At 32.2% G+C, this 22,727-nt stretch overlaps 1 protein-coding gene across 1 annotated transcript; it reads left to right on the plus strand.

Moving 5' to 3' along the window:
- On the plus strand, window positions 1-21,888 carry LOC149483364 (uncharacterized). The gene is made up of 25 exons (XM_089702908.1): window positions 1-190; window positions 521-663; window positions 1,061-1,225; window positions 1,425-1,617; window positions 1,694-3,856; window positions 3,942-4,082; window positions 4,158-4,316; window positions 5,206-5,466; window positions 5,546-5,731; window positions 6,822-6,946; window positions 7,882-8,043; window positions 9,225-9,311; window positions 9,556-9,754; window positions 13,189-13,314; window positions 13,603-13,758; window positions 14,110-14,310; window positions 14,568-14,774; window positions 14,965-15,055; window positions 15,415-15,510; window positions 16,010-16,149; window positions 16,375-16,615; window positions 16,922-17,089; window positions 20,814-20,901; window positions 21,340-21,445; window positions 21,720-21,888. The coding sequence occupies exons 1-25, from the start codon at window positions 32-34 to the stop codon at window positions 21,849-21,851; spliced, it is 5,895 nt and encodes a 1,964-aa protein (XP_089559034.1). The 5' UTR covers window positions 1-31; the 3' UTR covers window positions 21,852-21,888.
- The last annotated feature ends 839 nt before the right edge of the window (window positions 21,889-22,727 follow it).

The following is a 22,727-nucleotide window of genomic DNA, read 5'->3' on the forward strand; positions in this document are numbered from 1 at the left end:
TTTTATTCTGAATACGCGTAAATTCGTGATAATGTCTGTAAAAATGTTACCATCGAATCATTACGAAGATGACGAAGACGAAGAACTGAATGAGGATCAAAATATACGTTGGAGCAATTTATTGTTTCTGCCTTTCAATCCAACTTTCAAAGCCATCGTCTTGGTTGTTGTTATTATAAAGACTGTTTTGGTATGTAGGAATTAGTAAATTAAATTGTACCTACGAATCTATTATATTTTGTTTGTAACTACATATTTAGTAAGTAATAAAATCACCTCACCTATACTTAAAAATAAATATGTATGTATAGGCATAGAAGTCAAAATGCAATATGAACTCATACTCAAACTCAAACATTTATTTATTCAATTAGACTTCTTCTAGAGGCACTTTTAAAACGTCATTACATATTAATTTTAACATTTACCACCAATTCGGAAAGCAGTTATATTTTAATAAGTTCGTCCTAAGAAGCTTAAGCATTTCTGTAAAGGATATAATTTAGGTTGTTTATTCCAGGGTCCGATTCAAGCTGTATATCCGATAGTATATTGTTGGGATACATTGGACTATGACACCAGTTTAATACTCTTGAAAAGCGCTTATTTGTATCTATGTGATCCTATCTACAGCATTGATACTTTATTACATATTCTACACAGGTATTTAATATCTTACGAGATGTTTTATTATTATTTTAACCCATAATAAATATCTATTTATTTGTTCAGATTTCTTGACAATCGAAATCCCTATAATGCAATCATCGAAAGTCATCATTATGAAATAATTAAGTATAGCTTTATAATTATTTCATTAAGATGATTTTCAAAGAAGCTATTAAAATGTACAATTCACTATATAAATTACGTCTATATTTCTAAAACAAATAGGCAAAGGCATGTATGTGGGTGCCCATTTTCTTATCACATTGTCATTTTTTCTACTGAGCAATGCCAATGTTGATTGTGAATCTAGAAAGTTCCAATAAGATCGGTATTGGCGATCAATTCAACTAGAAGCGATAGTTCTATTAATAATATAATTTACATATTTTAGGCAAATAACCGAAGAGGCACTAAGAAGAGAATACTTGCCCAAGTCAGGTTTTTTGATATTATTAGATATAATATCTTTGATACCGTTCTTTAGTCTTCTGCGAGACGTCCCATGTGCGGGGATACAATTCTCCCCTAACATTTATGCTTTTACAGAAATTGTAATGTAAGTGAGATAATCTTCTTGCTGGGTCTTCCATGTAGTATCTACCTATATCTAAGAAGTATTTTTTATTTATTTATTCACATCTCGTGCTATTTTAATTAATGTTCATAGGATGTTTGTCTTTGTCAGTGTGTGTTTGTTGTACCGTGCTGTATTTGCATATTTTTTGTAAGTTCTACAGTTTTAAGTATTTTTTTAGTATTTACAGAATAGCAGACTATTTTTCTATATTAAGTTCGCATAAGCCATGGCAAATTATTGTTGGATATACAATAGTTTTTATCGTAGCTATCAACGGTCTCACGTGCTTCTTTTTGCTTTTAACTTTTCTTGGATTCTGCAAAAAATGCGATGTTGGAATTTACGATTGGCGGAAATTCGTTTATCCTAAGGTAAACCGGAATATTTAAATCATAAATTATGGCTACTCATCTCTCAAAAAATAATAACACTTTATAATATTTTCAGTTAAAGGAAACCGATATAGCGTATTCTATGTATGTATACGCCTACTCATATATTTTAACATTTTTCATGAACGATCAAATTGATGACACTAAACCTTCGACTGTAAAAGAATACATTTTTACGAATTTATTGATGATTGTTGGCTACATTTTTATAACGTTTGTAATTATTCCAAAAATGGTTGCCGAATCGATGCTTAAATTCCGGCGTATGGGTTCGTTTTATCGGAAAGTTCAGAAAATTATTGAAGAAACTAGAAGGAGGAATATTTCTCCAAAAGCTCATATTGATGTAAAACAGTTTTATTGCTTAATGTGGAAGAAAAGAAGTGGAATAACGAGTACTCCAGAAGTTATTTCAGAAATACCTCGATATCTAAGACTCGAAATTCGACAGGATTTAGTTTGGCCAGTATTTTATCACAGTCCTACGTTTCGAAAAACATCTTCCCCCTACAAGCGTTGGTTATGTGAAACTATTCGCATGGATTTTAAGCTACCGGGTGAAAAATTTTTCGCTGGCCCTAATTGTAATACTCATCTTTACTACATTAAATCTGGTAAATTGCAATTAATTTCCAGTGATGATGGCGTAACGCCGTTGATAACTTTAACAAGTGGGACTCTAATAGGGGATATAAGTTTTTACGTTCCGCCACAAAAACGAAAAGTAATCGCCCAGTGTATCACGTACTGCGAAGTTTTGTATATAACACGGGTTGATATTTTGAATTCTCTTCATAAACATCCTGTAGATCGTAAACTAATTTTAAGTCAAGCTATGGAAAGGATCAGGCATGCAAAAACTTTATACACTTGTAAACAACACGTAAGAGGTTTAGATAGATCGGAAGATGAGGGGCTTGCTTGGGTAAAAAAGCGCTGGTGGGAGATCTCAGATATCGTTCGTAAATCTAAAACATTTTACACTCGAAGAGATGTTTTCCGATGCCAGATGCCAGCGGAAGATAATGTTTATCATTGTTCTAAATATATTGGTCAACTCGTGCTTTCTAGTGAAAAACAGCTGTTAACTAAGTCTTCTTTTATTTATACAAGGTTTCCCTGGATTTTTGTTCCGAACTCATGTTTCACTTTGGCATGGCATAGAGTAGTTGTAATCACAGTGGTTATGGTTCTAATATTTTATCCACCATATCTTTCGACTTCCGCAGCACCTATATGGTTTGAGTTCTTTCAGTTTTGGACTAATCTTATTTACGCGTGCGATATTTGCGTAACGGTTCTCACAGCGATGGAGGACCAGGAAAATATAGGCGATAATTATACGATTGTTATATTTGCACGTTGTAAAACTGTGAAATTTATATTAGACGTGTTGTCTTCTGTTTGGATAGAAACTTTTGCAGTTATAAGTGGTTTTCCGCAACTGTATAAACCTCTTCAATTTAATAGATTAATTAAAATTTACATATTGTTTTCAAAATGGGACTTTCACAACGATCCTTTTCTTCACGTCAATATAAAAATTGGGCTTATTATCGTCTCCTTTTTTTATATATCTGCTTATTTTTTATTTATGATCGATCGTGCATATCCATTACTGAGCACGCCGTATTTTTTTGGCGAATTTTTTTGTGACGTGTCCGTTCCAAGAAGTGAATGCCAATTGGAAAAAATCCATCCTTTTGATATAGTTTTGGCTTGGTTGTTAGAATTTATATTTTACGAATGCTCACCTCAAACTTTAATGGATACTTATATCATAACAATTGTTACTTATTTATCTTTCTTGTTTTATATCAATGGAAAGACTGATTTAGTAGCTATGTTTTACTTGAAATACAGAGAAATTCTTAACTATCAGTACTTTGTGGACAATATCAAGGACCACTATCGACATTTTAAAATTCATCCTGGCCTAATATCACGGCTAAATAAATATTTAAATTGCCATTGGAAGTACTTTAACGGAATGGATGTTTTGCATCCAAATTTATTAAAGAATGAACCGTACGATATATTTTGGAAACTACACGGAGAAGTTGCTGAAAAAATAATAAAGGAATCATGTGCATTTGCATTTGCGGATCATTCATTAATAAGAGAATTAGCGTACAAAGCGAAATTCTTAATGTTACCGAAGAATTGTACATTGTCAGTATTTGGAGTTCATACGAAAACGTTGACATGGGTTGTGCAAGTAGGATATTAATTTTTATGCCATTTTTTGTATTTTACGATTAACCAAAAATGTAACACTGACTATTAATCAATTATTGTTTTAGGGCTATATCCTATCAGAGTATCATGATCTTCACGGTGATTTACATCAAAGAACTTACAATCCTGGAGAATTCGTTTCAACATGTGCAGTTTTCTTGGGTAAGCCAAGCCTAAGGACTGTGTATGCTTATACTGAATGTGAGGTAAGTATTAAAGAATAATTTAATGTCTGACAATGATGCAAAAATTATTTTCTTCATAATAAAATTTCTTTCTAGGTCTTGTATGTGAAAGTTCGAGATTTTTTTAACATTCTAAAACACTTTCCCAACGAAGTAATTCACTTCGAGATGTGTTTAGAGAAATTTGGACCCACATACGATAAAATGTTAGGGGATCATATTAAAAAATTTAAACATGTAATGAAATTTAATATCGTGATGCAATCAATTTTTTATTAATTTGCAGTACATATTGTGTGATATGGTTTTCGTTTTAGGATCGCAAGAGATCACGCTTTTCTGTTAGTTCCGTAAAGCGACCACACGGAATACAACAGAAATCGAAGTCTCGTTTAAAATTGTATAATTTTAGTCATTGGTGGTTTGATCCAAGTTCAAGGTAAGTTCGGTAGGATTCTCATAATCATCATCATTATCAGCCCATATACGTTCCCACTGCTGAGACACGGGCCTCCTATGAGGGTACAGGCCATAATCCACCACGCTGTCCAAGTGCGGGTTGGCGGATTGCGGTTCTCATAATATTGGACGTTATATTATTATTGTGGACATTAAATATTTGTTATTGAATATTTTTGTAAAAGTAAAAGGTACTTATAATTTCAGGTTTATTCAGATTTGGATGATTTTTAGAGTCATGATTGCTATCCTTGCAATCGTGGTCACGTCGTTGCAAGGTAGAATTTATTAATTTAGAAAATACATTTTTCATAATATACTTTATGTACATGTAGATACATAGATATTATATTCTTATGTTCTCTTCAGGAGGAAGCGGAGCATGCATTAGGAAGCCTTTAAAAACAATAGGCGACGTTTGTGATTTCATTGGCTATGTGGATATATTCATAAAATGCCTTGTAAAGTCTACATTCTATATAATAATTTTTCTTTCAATCCGTTTTGCTTAAATACCATTTTAATATACATACCTAGTTTGATTATGTCATCGAGCTATTTTCTAGTGTTTAATAGAGTTTTGAAGATTTTTTACATACATAATTTCAAGTGTAATTATAAAGCTTATAGAGCCAAATTACAAATCAATCTTATTCCTGTTTTTCCTCATAATTTTATCTTGTAGCTGGCCTACTATGACGGAAGGGGTTTGCTCATTACCGATTTAAGTAAACGACTCAAACATTACATTAGTCGGGGTTTCATTCTCGATGTGATTGGTTGTGTTCCCTTACACCCACTCATCAATATTATATTATCGAGACAAATCGACGGCAATGAGGAAGCTTTGATCAACACAACGGCGAAATTTGCTCTAATGTACCTCATTTTGGGATATTTCAATTATTTAGCTGATTTGCCGCATAGGAACAATGCGTTGTATATGGTTTGTAGAATACACTTTAATGAAGATATTATATGAATAAAATCTAAATATAAAAAAAAATTGTCTGTCAATGTTTTAGATATTAAAGTTACAAGTAATGACAATACTAGTGTTACTTGGAACGAGTCATTATTTTGTGAGTAGATGTATTTTTTTCAATTGGGATAGTGAAGGTAACTTGCAAAATATGACAAGCAGGAAGCACTGCTGGCTACCAAGCTATCTAAAGCTTGACGAACATCCGACTATTCATCAGTTACATGTGGTATTTTTTTTAAATCTCTTAACTATTCTATAATAATGGAAAGCAATAGCATAGTGTTTTCAGAAAATGAATATCAGAAATGTTATTAATCCTAATTTTCAGCATAGTTATGTTCTAGGTAAACGTTTAGGCCCCCCGCGCACTAGGCAGCCAGGCTGCGGCAGCCAGGCTGCGGCAGCCAGTCAAACATATGACGTTGTATGGGAGCCCACGCACTAGGCAGCCACGAAATCTCGGCTGCGGCAGCCAATGGAACGCGCCTATATGCACGGCAGCCAGCTGGCTGCGCGCAGCCAGAACGTGTGTAGGCGAATGTATGTGGCTGCGGTCAGTCTCCGCGCACTAGTTGTAGCAGCCAGACGTATTTTGCGTTCCGAACTTTGATAAGATGACTTTCGATACAGAGAAATTTATTCGGGAAATTGAAAGCCGTGGAAATGGAATGCGCGAATATCTTTGAAATAGGTTTGGGATAAGCCTTTTGAGTGTCTTTCTAGAAAAAGAGGATGAATCCAGTATCTTTTCTTTATTTTGCGTTTTTTACGAGATAGGTAAGCAATAAGTTCTTCCACGTCCATATTGTTCGACGGACGGATCTAGACTAGTCGTTGATTGGCTGTTATAACTGGCTGCGCATATATTCTGGCTGCCGCAGCCTGGCTGCGCAGCCAGGCTGCCTAGTGCGCGGGGACCCTTAGAGTTGAGTAAAAATAAGCATATATTATTTTAGATTGGGCCTTCTCTTGTTTGTTTTGTTTTCGTAATAATATTTAACTACCGTCTAACGTAAGACGTGCGTATACGTGCCACGTGAAACCCTTAGCACACGTTCTTCATTAATTTTATGCTTCATTTCGTTCAACAAATAAATTGATAATATCTTTAACAATTTCCTGTCGAAGATCACAATTTTATAAAACCCAAGAAAATATGCTTTTTCCCAAACAAGTTAAACTTTACACTGTTAATTAATTGCTCTTGAAAGTTTGAGATAACGAAATAATTTCCAGTTTCTTTCACGGATAATAAGACCCTTGTAAATTGTCTTAATATTTAAAATTAAAATGTTTTCGTATTTCTTAATATAAAGGTATATGCGGAAAGCTTTAATCTCGCTCAGGGTGGTCTCATGAGATTCAACGTTGGCAAATTTCGCATAGACCGTGAATATCTCGGAATGGGAATCGTTTTATGTGTTCTTGGTGTAATGTTCTGGTAAGGATTTTTCAAATGTTTAATTCTGTATTTCTTATTTAAGTGGTAGCGAGATTAAGGTTTGCACAATTATTAAGCTACGTTTTAATTTTTTTGCTCTCTATTTTTTATATCAGGATAACTTATTTTTGTATATAATATATTTTATGATGTGAAAGCTAGATTAATTAATCTGTCTAATGTTTTAAAAGTCATCGCCATATTAAAAAAAAAAAAACAGATTTATGTTGAATAGATTTCAGCATTTCACTATATTATTATGCCCTACGTAGCAAAAATATTGTACCTATTAATTTCATTAGTCGAGTGTAGATATATTTCTTAACAACAATCCTAACAAACAACAATCGTTTAAACTTACTTAATAAGTAAAGATTATACAAATAACTATGTATTTCTATATCATAAATATAATGAGAAGTGCATGTGAACAAAACCGCCTGCGAATGCTAGTTATACATAAACTCACAATAACCACTTTACAATACTTATATTTAAATATATTAGCAATATTTATGCCTGTTTTTGTCGGTCAGGAAAGTGGAACCGGAGGTACAATTCCTTCCACCCTTAACATTTCCTTCCTGTGATGTTAACCCCTCATATTTTAGAGAAGGATAAATGTTCGTAACTAAATGTGAAGAGAATTGTCACCATAATTAGATTATTTAGTACTCTGGGCGCTTTTGTACAATTTATTATAGTTGTTTGGTTTTTTCTAAAGTTTGTTTTGCCATAACTAAGAGGTATTATGTTTGTCATTAACGAGTACCACAGTATAAAACATAGTTCTATCACTATTTCTTTTTCCTGCTAGTTGCGCTTATGAATGCCGAATAAGCGTCAATTTATAAAGAAAAGATCCGTTTATAAAGAAGTGCTCCAATCAGAAAATACTATTGCAAAATATTATTTAATTTATTTGAAACTTTCAGGTATGTTATGTGCTACTCCCTGACTCTACTCGTATTAAACTTTCGTGGCAACACGATTTTCCAACACGCAGTTAGTCAATTACGAAGATTCCTACAAGCGGAAAGAGTTGAAAAGAAAATAATTGACGGTGCTATCGCTCATTTTCGATATTGGTGGTTCAGGTAAGACATTTTATATTTCTCTTCATCACTTATTTATTTAATAGCTTAGTTTGTTTGTGATAATTTAAGTAGAGCCCATGGCTTCACGCGCGAAGTAGCCTTCTACTTAATTGTATATGTGATAATCCAGACTACACACACCGGCACAATTAGCGGAACAGAAACCGATGCGCGAGAACATCGTCTGGGATTTGAACTAATGGCAGCAGGTTCTCTTTACTGATGTGTGCAGAGTTCTTTTAAAATAGATCGATGGGAGACAGCGAATATGGAGACGCAAAGGAGAACTCCACATACAGTCTAATTTTGAACACACAGTGGCTTATGGTTACGGCTCGATTATGGTTTGGGGAGGGATGTGTTTGAGAGCTCGCACGGAGTTAGTGATAGTCACAGGAGGGACCATGACAGCAGATCGATACATCAGAGACATTTTAGAAGAACATGTTGTACCATTTGCCCCATTTATTGGCGACGACTTTATTCTAATGCTATATAATGCTCGTGCTCATAGTGCACAATCGGTACAGGCATATCTGAGCCACGTAGGTATACCCGTGATGCAGAGGCCAGCAAATTCCTCCATTATGAATCCGATAGAGCATGTTTGGGACTTGATAAAAAGAAGGGTTAAATCCAGAATGCCACCCCCCAACAATCTGAATGATCTTGGAAACGCATTACTTGAGGAGTAGGAGCGGTTGCCTCAAGAAATCATCGATAACACAATCTGTAGCATGCCCAGACGAATGGAAACCGTAATCAGAGCAAGAGGGGGAAACACTCGTTATTAATTTTGCTTTAATTTTATTGTTAAATCATTTTAATGCTTACTTTTTTATTTTTTGTGATGGTTCATAATCATCTAAAAATTTCACTTATTTCAAATTACTTTATTTTTCAATAAAAAATAACGAAGACTTTTCAAAGTCGTTGTTAAAAGATGTTAATCAATTTGTTATTTTGTGTCTAATTACATTTTCGTCAAATATATGCGTTATTATCTCATAGTCTCACTTTTTTTTCTGTTCCGCTAATTGTGCCGGTGTGTATATAATGTGTAGGTAACAAATTTCGTTAAATCCGACAATATTTTGCGCGAAAGAATAAAAAACACACGCTACAATCTTCTTCGTACAAAATAAGATACAAATCAATAAATTAATAATTCATTATTTCAGAACGAAAGGAATAAATATTCAAAACCTCATGAATGAGCGCATCGGTGTTGTATTCAGACAAGACTTGGCTTATTATTTCTTTAAAAAGTAACTATTCTTTTGGTATTTCCCGTTTACATTTAATTTCGTCTATATTTTATTATTTTAATTCACAAAAGAAAAAGGTTTTCAATTCAACTCATTTTCTTTGATTTGGTAGAACTGATTTTGATGATTCTTTTTTTATTAGAAAGCTGGTCCCTTGTGTGTGTGTCACATTCCCTTTGGTTCCCATTGGTTTGTGTAAAAAATAATTGCTATATTTTTAGTTATTAATCCTAATAAACTTTAGTACAATAGAAACTGCGGACACATTATTACGTGGTGGAGAGAATTTGCAAAGGCAAATAGTTAGTGTGGCTGTACAATGGTACTTCTTGCCGGATCAGACGATAATTCGCGAAATGGACTTGAGTCCCTGGGTGTATATTATACATAGAGGAAGTATCATCATAAAACAAGACAATCAGTTCCTAGCAAAATTGTCACAGGTAAAATTTTTGTCTAGTCCAATTTTTTATGTTAACTTATACACTAAGTAATTCTTTATTTATATGTTTAAGGAAGAGATAAATATTTGTCTAACAAAGCCAAATCTCTAATTTATTTTAGAAAAATATTTTAAATTTAGATAATATTATATATAATTAAGATAAGAATCAAGATATTAATTTCTATGATTTTTAATTTAACGGTTTTATTATTATAGACTACAAGCCCGCATATGAAAAAAATATGGGTCAAATGAACCACCACGGGACATATCTAGTACGAAAGAAGAGCAAAAAATAATAAGATTCATCACTATGCCGTCACTTGTAAGCTGTCCAACTGAGTGCAGATGAGAATTGAAAAGTACAGGTAGACTCGGTAAATTTTGGTCATATATTTTTGTACGGCATTCTTAACCATCGATAGATCCATTAGAAATAATAAGAAACCGCTCAGTGCCGTACAAAAATGTTGGTCCACCAAGTCGGAATTTTTATTTAATTTCCGAGAGTTACCGGGGGTAAATTTGGTCATTTGACCATGTACGGCATCTGTGTCATACTATTGCTATACTGCTTTTAATCCATTATTCTGCAACGCCGTACAAAAATCATGGGGACAAGGGGAAAAAATCGAGAGTTGTAATCCCCTCTCTTTCCCCACTCCAGGGGGTCATTTGACACAACACTTAATAAATTTATTTTTAAAGTATTTTATGCATAGATAATATTTTTTCATGTGCCGTACGTATTTTCGTTGGTTCAAAGGGGAAAAATCTGAAAAAGAAAAAATCCATATAACGAAATGTTTGCTTTATATTTTGATAATAAAATATAAATATACATTAATATTAAGAAGCTCGAGGTGATTAATTATCACCTTGGAAAGTCGGAGTCAAGTGGAATGGACTCCGTTAAATTGATGAACTAATAAAAAAGCTATGAACGAAAAGATGTGAATTATATGCAATCAGCCCAAGAATACAGGTAAAGTCACAAGCAAATGCTAGTAATATATACATATTCAAAATGTACAAGTAAAGCGCTTTCAAATAATACCAAACACGGCATATTTATCTTAACTTTATTTTTTTACTCTGTATGTTTTGTCCGCAAGAGGGAGGGCACCATATTAGATTTTGTGAAACCCCATATAGCCTTTAGCTAGCTGGTCGCTGGTTATCCAGTGAACAATTCAGACGCTTCTAATGATATGTCATTTGTCGAATTCTGATAAGTAGTTTAGAAGTTACGAGGGAATAGATGAACATACATACATGACCTGTCAAAACCATAACCCTCCTTTTACTTTGCCGTAGTTGGGTAAAAATATGTTAATGCCGTACTGTATCAAATGGCCATAAAGCACCCTTAAAATTGTAGCTTTCGTCGCTTTCATCAGCCTAAAAGGTGCACAAAAATGTACGGCATCGTTTTTTCCTAATTTATCTATGTTAATACTATTTAAAACAACGAATAAAGTGTAGAAAACTATTATATTTCATTAATCTACGATGTTTAAACTTTAACAAAATTTCTGGTTTTGCATTTCTCTATAACTTTTTTTAGAACGGTTTCTTTTGAACGGCAATACTATACAACAATTGAATTTTACAATATCATGTTAAAAAAAAAGTTCCCGTACAGGGTCAAATGACCTTACAGCTCTTTATATCAAGAATTCGATGAAATTAAGATGATTATTGGTATATATTTAAAAGAACAATTATTTTTTGACGGCATTGCTTTTAATAGTACTTTTGAGTGCTAGATAATGTTTTGGAACCGAAGCCGAACTTAGTCAAATGACCCCCTGGAGTGGGGAAAGAGAGGGGATTGCAACTCTCGATTTTTTCCCCTTGTCCCCATTATTTTTGTACGGCGTTGCGGAATAATGGCTTAAAAGCAGTATAGCAATAGTATGACACAGATGCCGTACATGGTCAAATGACCAAATTTACCCCCGGTAACTCTCGGAAATTAAATAAAAATTCCGACTTGGTGGACCAACATTTTTGTACGGCACTGAGCGGTTTCTTATTATTTTTAATGGATCTATCGATGGTTAAGAATGCCGTACAAAAATATATGACCAAAATTTACCGAGTCTACCTGTACTTTTCAATTCTTATCTGCACTCAGTTGGACAGCTTACAAGTGACGGCATAGTGATGAATCTTATTATTTTTTGCTCTTCTTTCGTTCTAGATATGACCCCTGGTGGTTCATTTGACCCATATTTTTTTCATATGCGGGCTTGTAGTCTATTATTATACTTATCGGTCAATTAAGGAAAGCTGGCATGTTCACAGTACTCACACTTATGCAATTTCACTTACAGTATGTTCAAAAATAAATGCGACTCTAGTTTCATTTTAGACTTGAATTGTAAAATGGTGCGTTGTAGATAAATATACCTATGCAAATATAATTATGAAAGCTCTCATAATTTACCTGTAAAATTATAATTTAAAAGTAAATCAATTGATGAACTTAATTATTTGTTCTAATAATAATCAATTGGATAAAAGAATTAATTATTATCATTCAATTATCAAATAATAATTAAATTTCAGGTCATAAAAACAAAACAAATAACACGTGTACGCTCACTCCCAACACACGGATGGTTATTTTGATAATGATTTAAATAACGGACGTTTTCTTATTCAAAATCAAATTCTTTCATTTATTGTATCACAAAATTCTTCATAGATTTTTAGATATTCGTACTACACACATCACCCTGTATTTATAAACAATTGCAAAATAAAAGCTACACATAGGCCGGGAGATACTGACACAAAATTTCGGGTCATTTGTAACAGAATGGCGGTTCTACAGGGGTCTTATTACGCAATGACAAAAAGAAAAATGATGGTCAGAACGCTGGTACCGGCGGACTAGTCGCGTGGGCGTTAGTCGAACTCGTCGGATAAATAGCGAAAGTCAAACGATTTGTAACACAAAAATTTTAGAATTTTCCGATAGCCAAAAAAAAGATGTAGGCGGTAGTGTCATGCCATACTTTTCCGGTGTAACTTACAGCCCCCCATACCGACGCGATACGTTGATTTAAAAAAACAATAAAATAAATAAAAAATAAAATAACGCCCACTGACCATCATTTTTCTTTTTGTCATTGCGTACTAAGAACCGAAATCCTGTTACAAATGACCCGAAATTTTGTGTCAGTATCTCCCGGCCTAACATGTGCAATGTGTAAATGTGTTGACGTTCCAGCTCTTCTTAATATAGGTATACTTAAAGTATAGTTATGTTAATCAATTTTAAATTGTTTATAACAGCTAAGAAAAATAGATATTATTAACTATCGCATTTCATATACACAATAAATTTTACAACATTAAGGATAGAGTAAACTAGTTACTTCGTTATGTACAGAATACCTACTGTCAGATACAAAATTCCAGGGCTCCATTTTCGGCCAGTTAGATGGAAATAAGCCAAGGCCGGTTCGGATTACAGCTGTTTCGGATGGTTACGCCGATTTATTGCAAATTCCTATTAAAGACTTTCAGGAAATTATCGAGGACGAGGTTAGATTACTTCTGACTCGTGTTCGATTACCCTCTTGTTTACTATTTCACCCTTTAAGGCAATTAAATCTATTGTTTGTTGTAAATGTAATATAACAATACCTTTCAATTACAATAATTATTACGATTAATATATTTTCACAATCATAACATGTAACTTACAATAATTTATTAATTATTATATAAGTAACTCAGTATGCCCAAAGAAGGATCATATTATGGTATGATAAGAAGTCGAATTTCAAATTCATATTGAGATGCAGTTTAACATTTTACATCTATTCCCAGACAAGAGAAATAATTTTCAACAACCCAGAATCTAAATTCGACTATTTGGCAGCAAAGAAGACGGTTGTCGATACTCCGTATAACACCATTCCGTATATACTTCGTGGACGTAAAACTATAAAACTTCCAGTAAGCGGATACTTAAAGCTAACCTCAGTACTTCCTTTGGTTTAACATTTTGCGATAAAATTTTAGAGCGGCAATGATTTGAAATAAGTTCAGAGATGAGAGAGTATTATGCAGATATCTCCTCTTAATATGTAGGTCTTATAATTTTTTGAATAGAATCATTCTGAACTCTGATATGATATGATCGGTTGATTAAAATAATTTGTATCTTTTTTTCACCTTTTCCTTTGCCTATTTCTCTTGCATTGTTTAATCATAACGAGAATCAAATTCAGTTTTAAAAAGAAATTTAGAAAGTTTGAAACCACCTTACCTTCCAATATGACAAGTAAAATATTGATTTAGTTTATCTCTAGCAATTTCGTGATTTACTTTTAGTGGATGAAAGAATCATTCCGAGCTAGGACAAGCTCCTGGTATGCTCGTTGGTTATGCTTCTGTTGGCTATTCCTTCCACTCGCATCTGCATTCATCGTACTTCTTGCAAATGCTATGCCAGAGGTTGAGGGATATATCTATTGGATGCTTTTTGTGTTGGATGTTTTGTTTGCTTTTTATTTGGTGTCAGAATTCTATACGGTAAGTGGTTTGTATACGGTTGATGTTATTGTAATTTTGTGTTAGTACCTACTCCATAGATGATGATAGATGATGATTGATTGGATCAAATCTAATTCAAAAATACACGTTTCTTTCATTCGGGTGCCTATTTTTACTGTACTTAGAAACAAAATCTAACTACAAAATATAGAAATTTCAGACGTCATTTTTTTGGTACTTTTAGCTTGAGTAAAGGTAGTGATTTATATTTTAATATGCCTAAATTTTGATTTTAGTTGGAACTCCAGATTGAGAATGATAGATGTGTGGAGAGAATTATTAAATTTAGAATGTTCAAGAAATGGGGTTATTATGTCGATATTTTGTCTTTAATTCTTCCGATTTTCACTCATATAACTGGAAACTGGAACTATAGATTTGCAAGATTGTTGAGATTGAGGTTATTTTATTATTTCCATCTTCATTTTTGTAAAGGATTCAAGGTGAGTATGTTTCACTAATCTTTTAAGATTTTGAGCCATTAAATTAAATTTTTTGTTTTTGACAAAAGCCAGGAAGTATAAAAATATATTTGGAACTACAAAATATTTAAAATCTGGTTAAAAAAATTCGTTCAAATACGTTACTTCTTTTAGTAATTCTACTATTAAAAAGGAAAATATATATTTCTAGAGTCAAGTAGCGCCCGCAGTGTTAAAATTTGTTATCGTATTTTTAACGATTCACGGCATGACCTGTGGTTGGATATCTGTTGCGTGCCACCGTAAGTTTTTATTAGTCTACCAACAAAGGTATATTTGGTTGTTGTTAACGGAATATTTGAAATTGTGGCTTAACCTTAAACGTGACGATTTAACTTCGTAATACTAACTTTTCTTTTGGTTTATGAATTGAGAGAAGAAAATGGAAAGGAAATTACGCCTATCATTAATAATCCTCCATCCAAATTCTGGCCTATAAATTATGTACCTACAGTTTATTTTCCTTAGTACCACTATAATTTAAATGCACCCATATCTAAATGATTTTTTCTCTTAAGCTTGTTTTAATTTATACGTAAGTTTATAACATAAAATATGTATATTTTATGATGATTATATAAACTGTATCTTCTAATTTTAGACAAGAAGTTCCCTCTAGAACTAGAAGAAGTGCCACGACATGTAAACCGAACGATTGATTACGTCGAGTGGGCGAACCCAAGAGACAGGCAGGGAGGTAAACTTTTGGGTCTACTGTACAATGTACATCCGTTGAATATTGCATTGATGTATCCTTTAATATATTAATTATTTGATGGATTAAGATTCAATTGGAACTAAATGGTGAATTTTGTATACCAGTTGGAAATTTGGTTTAACTGATTTCTGGAGTTATTAATCTGAGAAGTGTAGTTTCATGTAGGTAATTACTATCTGCTTGTTCAGGATAAAAGTCTAAATGATTTAAAAATTTCATTTTACTTGATAAACAAAATTTCAGACAATCAGAATTTCCTTTAAAGCCAGGGATAATATCAGTTTAGGTAAATTAAAATTTCTTGAGAAGAATGAATAGTTTTGTCCGTATCTTAACTGTGTACCTATACGGGTAGTGGTGAAGGCCACATGATCAAGCAGATAAATAATGACGGGTTCAATTAAATTTTAATGTGTACAAGTATTTTCCGTGGCTGTGCGATTTTAACTTTATTCTCTCCAGTTCTGGATTATTTTAGGTTGCGCACGAATGACAAAGGATTATTTCGTTAACGGGACCTGGATATTCAGTTTTATTGTTCCAAGGAATTGGACGTCAGATTATATAGTGGCCATGACGTACATTTTGGTCCTGTACACGCATACTGAAATCGACGTTGTAAGTTTAGTGTGTTAACCCTTAATAGGTTTGCTAGAAACGGTTTTGATAACGTGTCAACGTTATCATAACTATTAACATTAATTCTCTATTAATTATTAATTTATAGACGAAACAAATTCTATAATTGGCTTCATTTTTAATCTGTTCAATGTTAATAAGCAACGCAGTTTAATAATGACGCCGTCATAACAATTCTTCCTTAATGACTCTATCTCTTGTTAGGTCGTTGCTATTACTCTAGAGGAGATCTATTACAAAGTATTTATAAATCTAATCATCTATCCCTTCGAAATTTGGATATTGAGCATCGCAATAAGTGCAACGTATACGAAGTTTCGAGAGTTGTACACATATGATTATGATGTTGAGAGTCTCGTATTGTACTTGGAGCATACGGGATTATGTCCAGTTTTGCTTGACGCGCTGAAGAATTATACTAAACAGCTGTGGGAGAGGCAAAGAGGTATGACCAGTTCATTACGGTAGTAAATATTTACTTGGATAGAGTAGGTATTGTAGTCAGATCAAAAAACGATTTAGATTTTCAACAGTCAAATGCTTTAATTTCGAGTAAGAATATATTTACCACAGATCTGCTTTACACTTTTGCTAAAATTGCCTTTTGAAGCGTAATTTGTTGAAACATATTTTTATACGTTTTGTTTCTGATTTATTTTATTTTCCTATAGCATAATACAGTAGCACAACCTGACCACATGGACCTTTAATCATATTGTTCATATCTGGTTTAATCATTTTCTTATTATAGGAAACTGGCTTCCCGAATTAGCTCAGCAAGCCCCTCAATGCCTCCGAGAGGACATGCTGAGTGCTCTGTACATGCATCATTTGGAAATGCCCACACTATTTAGAGAGCTACCCGAATATTTTAAACGACAACTGGTCACTAAGCTGCAAAGGGTCGTTATTTTTCCTGGTAAGTTTTTTTTCTAGTAATGATGAAATGAAATGAAATGAAATGAAAATCCTTTATTGCTATAGACATAAAAACAAAAAAAAAACAATATAGACAATACATTTTAAAAAGCAAAGGGCGGCCTTATCGCTAGGTAGCGATCTCTACCAGGCAACCTTTACAGTAAAGGAAATAATTAAAACAAAATGTGGGTGAGCAAAAACAAGGCAACTCAAACAAGAAAAACAGAATAAAATATTCAATAACGCACAGTATATTAAACTAAATTAAATAAACATATTTATATATATAAATAAATATATACATACATACATAAAATATATATACCTACTCAAATATACATAAACAAATTAATATTATAATAAAATACATAAAAATAAATGCACACATATAATTATATAATAATATTATGTTGCAAACAAACATAATATATGCACGTATTAATATAAACTTAACACATCAAGATTAAGGCTGCAGTCTAGCAAAATTGCGTTTTCAACAAGTTATTTGACAATTTTTTCCCGGCTAATGAAATGATAAACTGATTTTTTTTTTCTTGTTTATCAATTAGTGTTATATACGCAATGCGCGTGAATTTTTTCACATTTATAAAGTTACTTTATGTTACCTTAATCAGGCCTTCAAGATAAGTCTCTTTCCCCCAAAATCATTTCGAGCTAAGTTTGTGCACTCACTACGTTGCAACCGATTACAATTTACACAATCTGATCAGCGCATTATTATCCTTATATAGTCGTTATTAAAAACTGCTGAATACAATTGCCGAAAAACTTATGATTTTCTTAATTAGAACGTTATAAATTCATTAAATTTCCCATTTTTTGCCTCACAAAATCGATTGATAAATACTGCTAAAAGTTATTTTTTCCATTAATTTATTCGAGTTGGTTGAAGACCAATGAGTATTAATCCTTTAAAAAAATTTTTTTTTGAATTTTGATAATTCTTTAAATATTAAAAAAATATTTAAAATAATAAGGAAAAATCCTAGCGAATTTCTTTAGTCGCGCTCCTTGGGCCGGAGCGTTATGACGTGTGCTCTACGCTCGATTTTCCTTCATACCGAAGTGAAAGTTGCTCTACTTCATTAAATTTAATATTTTTGTTAATTGATTATTTTTATCTTAGTTTTGTGCAAATATTCGCATTTTTAAACATTTGATTTCGATATGGAAAATAAACGAAAAAAATACGCGTGTAACTACTAGAAAAAAAATTATCTTCGAACATAAAGTTAATGAAACCAAATAGATTGCAAAGGTGATTGGCAACAATTTCTTTATTTTACGGGGTGTCAGTAAAGGGATGTATATTTCTTTAAAACTAAAGTAAGCTCATAAATTTTCTTATAATATAATTTTTTTGAAGTTCCAAAAATGTTTATTTTTCGTTTGAGAAATACGAAATATAATATAAACTTGTATTGAGAACTTGAACTTCCCAAGTTCATCCGGGGAAATCCCCATACGGGGAAAATGATTTGTTTACTCCAAAATTGATCCGAGGTGTTTTAATTTTTTCTTCTAGTCATTTTCAACGTAGCGGCATGTTGTTTGATTATTAATTTTGTAACTTAAATACAGGATGTTGGTTTTATATTCTGATCTTACAGACGCGCTGACAAATTTTGTCCACCATTTCTAGTTTAGTCTACCAACTCTAAGTACCAATATTAAAACGAATGGATTATCATCACATCATCAAAATTCAGTGGGGTTGAGAACTAAACAAACAGAATTAACAGAGACGCGAAGAATAAAAAAAGAGGACGAAAACGATAATTCGTTGATGCTTTCCCTTTTCGACGTATTGTTAGGGTACATCACCAATCTGCAAAAAACAAAACTGATGATTCCCAATTGCTGATTAAAAATGAAAAACAAATAATCGACAACAGTGGTGAAAATTTGCTGATCACAATGAAACATCCTTCAGTGGTAGCAGATTTACTCATTTAAAATGTATCGGTGAACAGCGTAAAGGAGAGGAGGACAGGAAAACATTATGAATGTGGATGGTGGATTGTATACAGGGTGTAATCGATAAGTATGTGCAGGCGATTATGACGTTATTATTGCAGGTATCAAAAAACTTAAAACTGATATCGAAATTACTTTACCTAATGAGCAAAATGACAATAATAACTTTTTAAAAGTATAACGAGAAATATCTAAAAAATTTACTTTATACACTTGGGAGTGTATAAAGTAAATTTTTTTATCAAAAAGGGAAAATGGGACTAGTAGAAGTTAAATGTCTAATTCCGGCAAAAGACATGAATGCGGAAGATGCGGTTAAAAAAAATTTAATATTTGAAATACAATGCAAAAAATAACACTTTTGTCATAGATAAGAATCATGACTATTTTTTCCAAATTCAGGGACAACTAAACGTTGCAGAAGCAGAAGTCTGCTTATTTGCTGTTTGGACTGGAGTGAATCATTCGTTAAAAATAGAATATATAAAAAAAGTATGTAACGTTTAGGCAAAATAAAATGATGGACCATTATCAAGATTTTACATAAATTGCCTACTGTCAGAATTGATTGATTCGAGACTTCAGCATTCGATGCCCATCAAGGACCCATCCTATATCATTCAAGCGATTGAAAAAAAGAGATAAATCCAGTGCAACCGATAAAGCATCAGAATGCTAGCAAAATATTTATTAGGTTTATCAATATAAATCTATATATTATACATAATATAATAAATCTGTAGAAGACGCGAAGACTGACATCCGCGCGGACGGAGTCGCGGGCGGAAGCTAGTCAGAAATAAATATCTTTTGTTTTCATTTGCGTATTTTTCTATTTTATAATTTTTTAACACAAACATTACATTTTTTTCTAGTACCTAAATGAGAACTCAAAATATAATTTTAAAGAGTTAAAAAATATACATCATAGTTACAGATTTAAACTAAATTATTTGTTTCTAATTTTCAAATGTAAAATTTCTCAAGAACAGCAAAGACGAACAAAGGATCTTTGTCAACCTCAAACTCAGACATTTATTTATTCAATTAGACTTCTTCAAGAAGCACTTGTGAATCTTCATAACATAGATTTACCATTTGTCAGTCCTTACATTCTAAATATTCAGTAATAAAACTTTTCCAATGAGATCTTTCATAGATAGAATCGAAAATGTCCAAAAGAGCCGAAATAGGACCAATTTAAATCACGCTACATACACTTTATTGCATATATTTTTGTCTCTTCGTACACCGCCTTTACATTTTCCCAGTCAGCTTATCACGAGACTGCATTGGCATCTCGCATTTCCTACAAGACACATATTGGGTTCAATAAAATGGGTTCTGTTTAAAACACCGAAACCTTTCTTGGAGCTTCTAAATTTCCCTATAATATAGGCTGGTAATTGAAGTATAATGGTTTATCATGATCTTTATTTTATTCGATTAATTTGAGTTATATTCTTGAGAAATAAACTAATCTAAATAATAGAATGTTCGCTTAGAATAAAAGCTATTTTTTATTATATTAAGACATAATATTTTTCCACTATGTCAATTAGTGATCTTTTAAATGCATAAATAATTCCCACTACTAGGAATTTTATAAATTGGGGAAATAATTATTAGCATAAATCAATTAAACACAACACATTTTAAGATAAAATTATTTTTGGTGATAGAGGCTTTATTATAAATTCATAATCGTACTCTATTTATTTAAGGTAAATTCATAGTTCAAGAAGGAGACATATTTTCATGTATGTATTTTATACATGAAGGAGAAGTTGAAAAATGGTATACTGATAAAAGGTAATTATAACATTTTTCTAATTTCAATTTTGTTGTATTTAAAATCTTCGTCCTAGATGTGAAATTATTTCATTAGGAAGATTTAACTGTGGCATAGAATATTCAATAAGAACTTGTTAAATTGCATACAACTAAAGGTTACTAACGAATATTTCTTGCTAAAGAATCATTTTTCTATAAAAATATCAACTCATCAAAATTCACGATTTATTCTATTGTGCTTTTTTTATTTTACTGACTTGAGAAAGTCAGCTCCCACTTTATACAATTTAAGTTAGGGCATTAGTTTTAAAGCCTCTGAGGTTCGACCGGTAGGTAAAATCTGCGGTCTAACTAGTAAAGACTCATAAAGAAAAACGATCCAATTATTATCTTTATGATATAAAACATGGTACTTTTCAAAAAAGCTTTGAAAATATACTTACATTATTGTTTTAGTGGTGAAAAGAAGATGCTTTCATTGTTAACTACAAATGGATATTTCGGCTTGATTCCGGGCCTGTTTCCCAATACGCCTTACCAGTTTTCCTACTATTCAAGAACGGTAAGAGAACTGTTTTAATGAAGTTTCATAAAATATGTTTTTCCTCCTAAAATCATCTAATATATGACTTTGTAATTGAATTTCCAATTTTAGTATATAGAGGAGTGTAAACAACTTTTTTTTCTCAGTATTCTTACTTTCTGTTTAATATTACCTTTAATATTCCTATAAATATCTTCGATAATAATATTATAAAGATTTGAATTAATTTGTATAAACTTCATCATTGCATATACTTACGTGTAACGATAGATATTCATTTATTTTTATTTAGGTGGTAGACTTTGTCTTCCTTCGATTTCACGATTGGCAAGAGTTGCTGCATGGATATCCAAAGATCAAATATGATTTATATACGGGAGCCAAGCTGTTGAAAAAGGAGCTGCAAAAGAATTTTATGTTTTAACATGTGATATGAACGTGACTTAATTAAATATTAAATAAGTATATGTGAAAAATATATTCGTTTCTTTTCGCAAGTATATTTCAACTTCATCTACGGTTCTTCTTGCAATATTTCCTAATGGTGTAATTTTAGCAATAAATATTCCAAAATTACATTTGATAAATATAAAGATTAGACCTAAAGATTGATTTGATACTACTTAATGTTTAATAACTTGTTACGATTATCTTATCTCTATAGATCTCTACAGATCATCGAAGAAGATCACGAAGTTTGGAACATTGAATTTGATTGTAAGCCTTGTATTACCGCTCCTCCTTATAAAAGTCCAGAAAAATTCTCTTGTCGGATATGATGACATTTTAATTTAAATGAAATACTGTTATCGTTTAATAGAATTTTTATTTAATTGTAGAGCTGATCCCGAAGCGCTCACGTAATTATAAAGGTCAAACTAATATAATTTCCTGCCAATTTCAGTTGGGACCTTAATCGCAATTTTTCAGCAAAATAATCTTCAAAATTTGCAAAGATTACCGCGATTTAATAAATTTGGGCTCGACGCAAATTCGCAGGATATTAAGTAACGCTCGAAGAGTTTCTGTAAGTTTATGGAATTAATACACTGGGTGTTTCCTGCCTACTTCAGTAAATTCGAAATTTGTGATAATTTGCCTTTGAATGTTTTATCCGAAATAATGTTACAATCTAATCGGCTTTTTATTAAGGTTCAACAAGCGAACGTCTTAAAGTTCGCCCGTTTTGGGGCGAAATAATATTTTTATTTAAGCACTTGAGGGTGCGAAATTAATTGGTGTTTTTGTTTACGAAATTGGTTCCTTTGTATTGTATTTTAGAAACGGTAAGTAAGTTATT

Source organism: Colias philodice, chromosome 13 (genome assembly GCF_061535455.1).
Source record: "Colias philodice isolate Cphi_HAF_F1 chromosome 13, ilColPhil1 Martin Lab GWU primary, whole genome shotgun sequence".
NCBI lineage: Eukaryota > Metazoa > Arthropoda > Insecta > Lepidoptera > Pieridae > Colias > Colias philodice.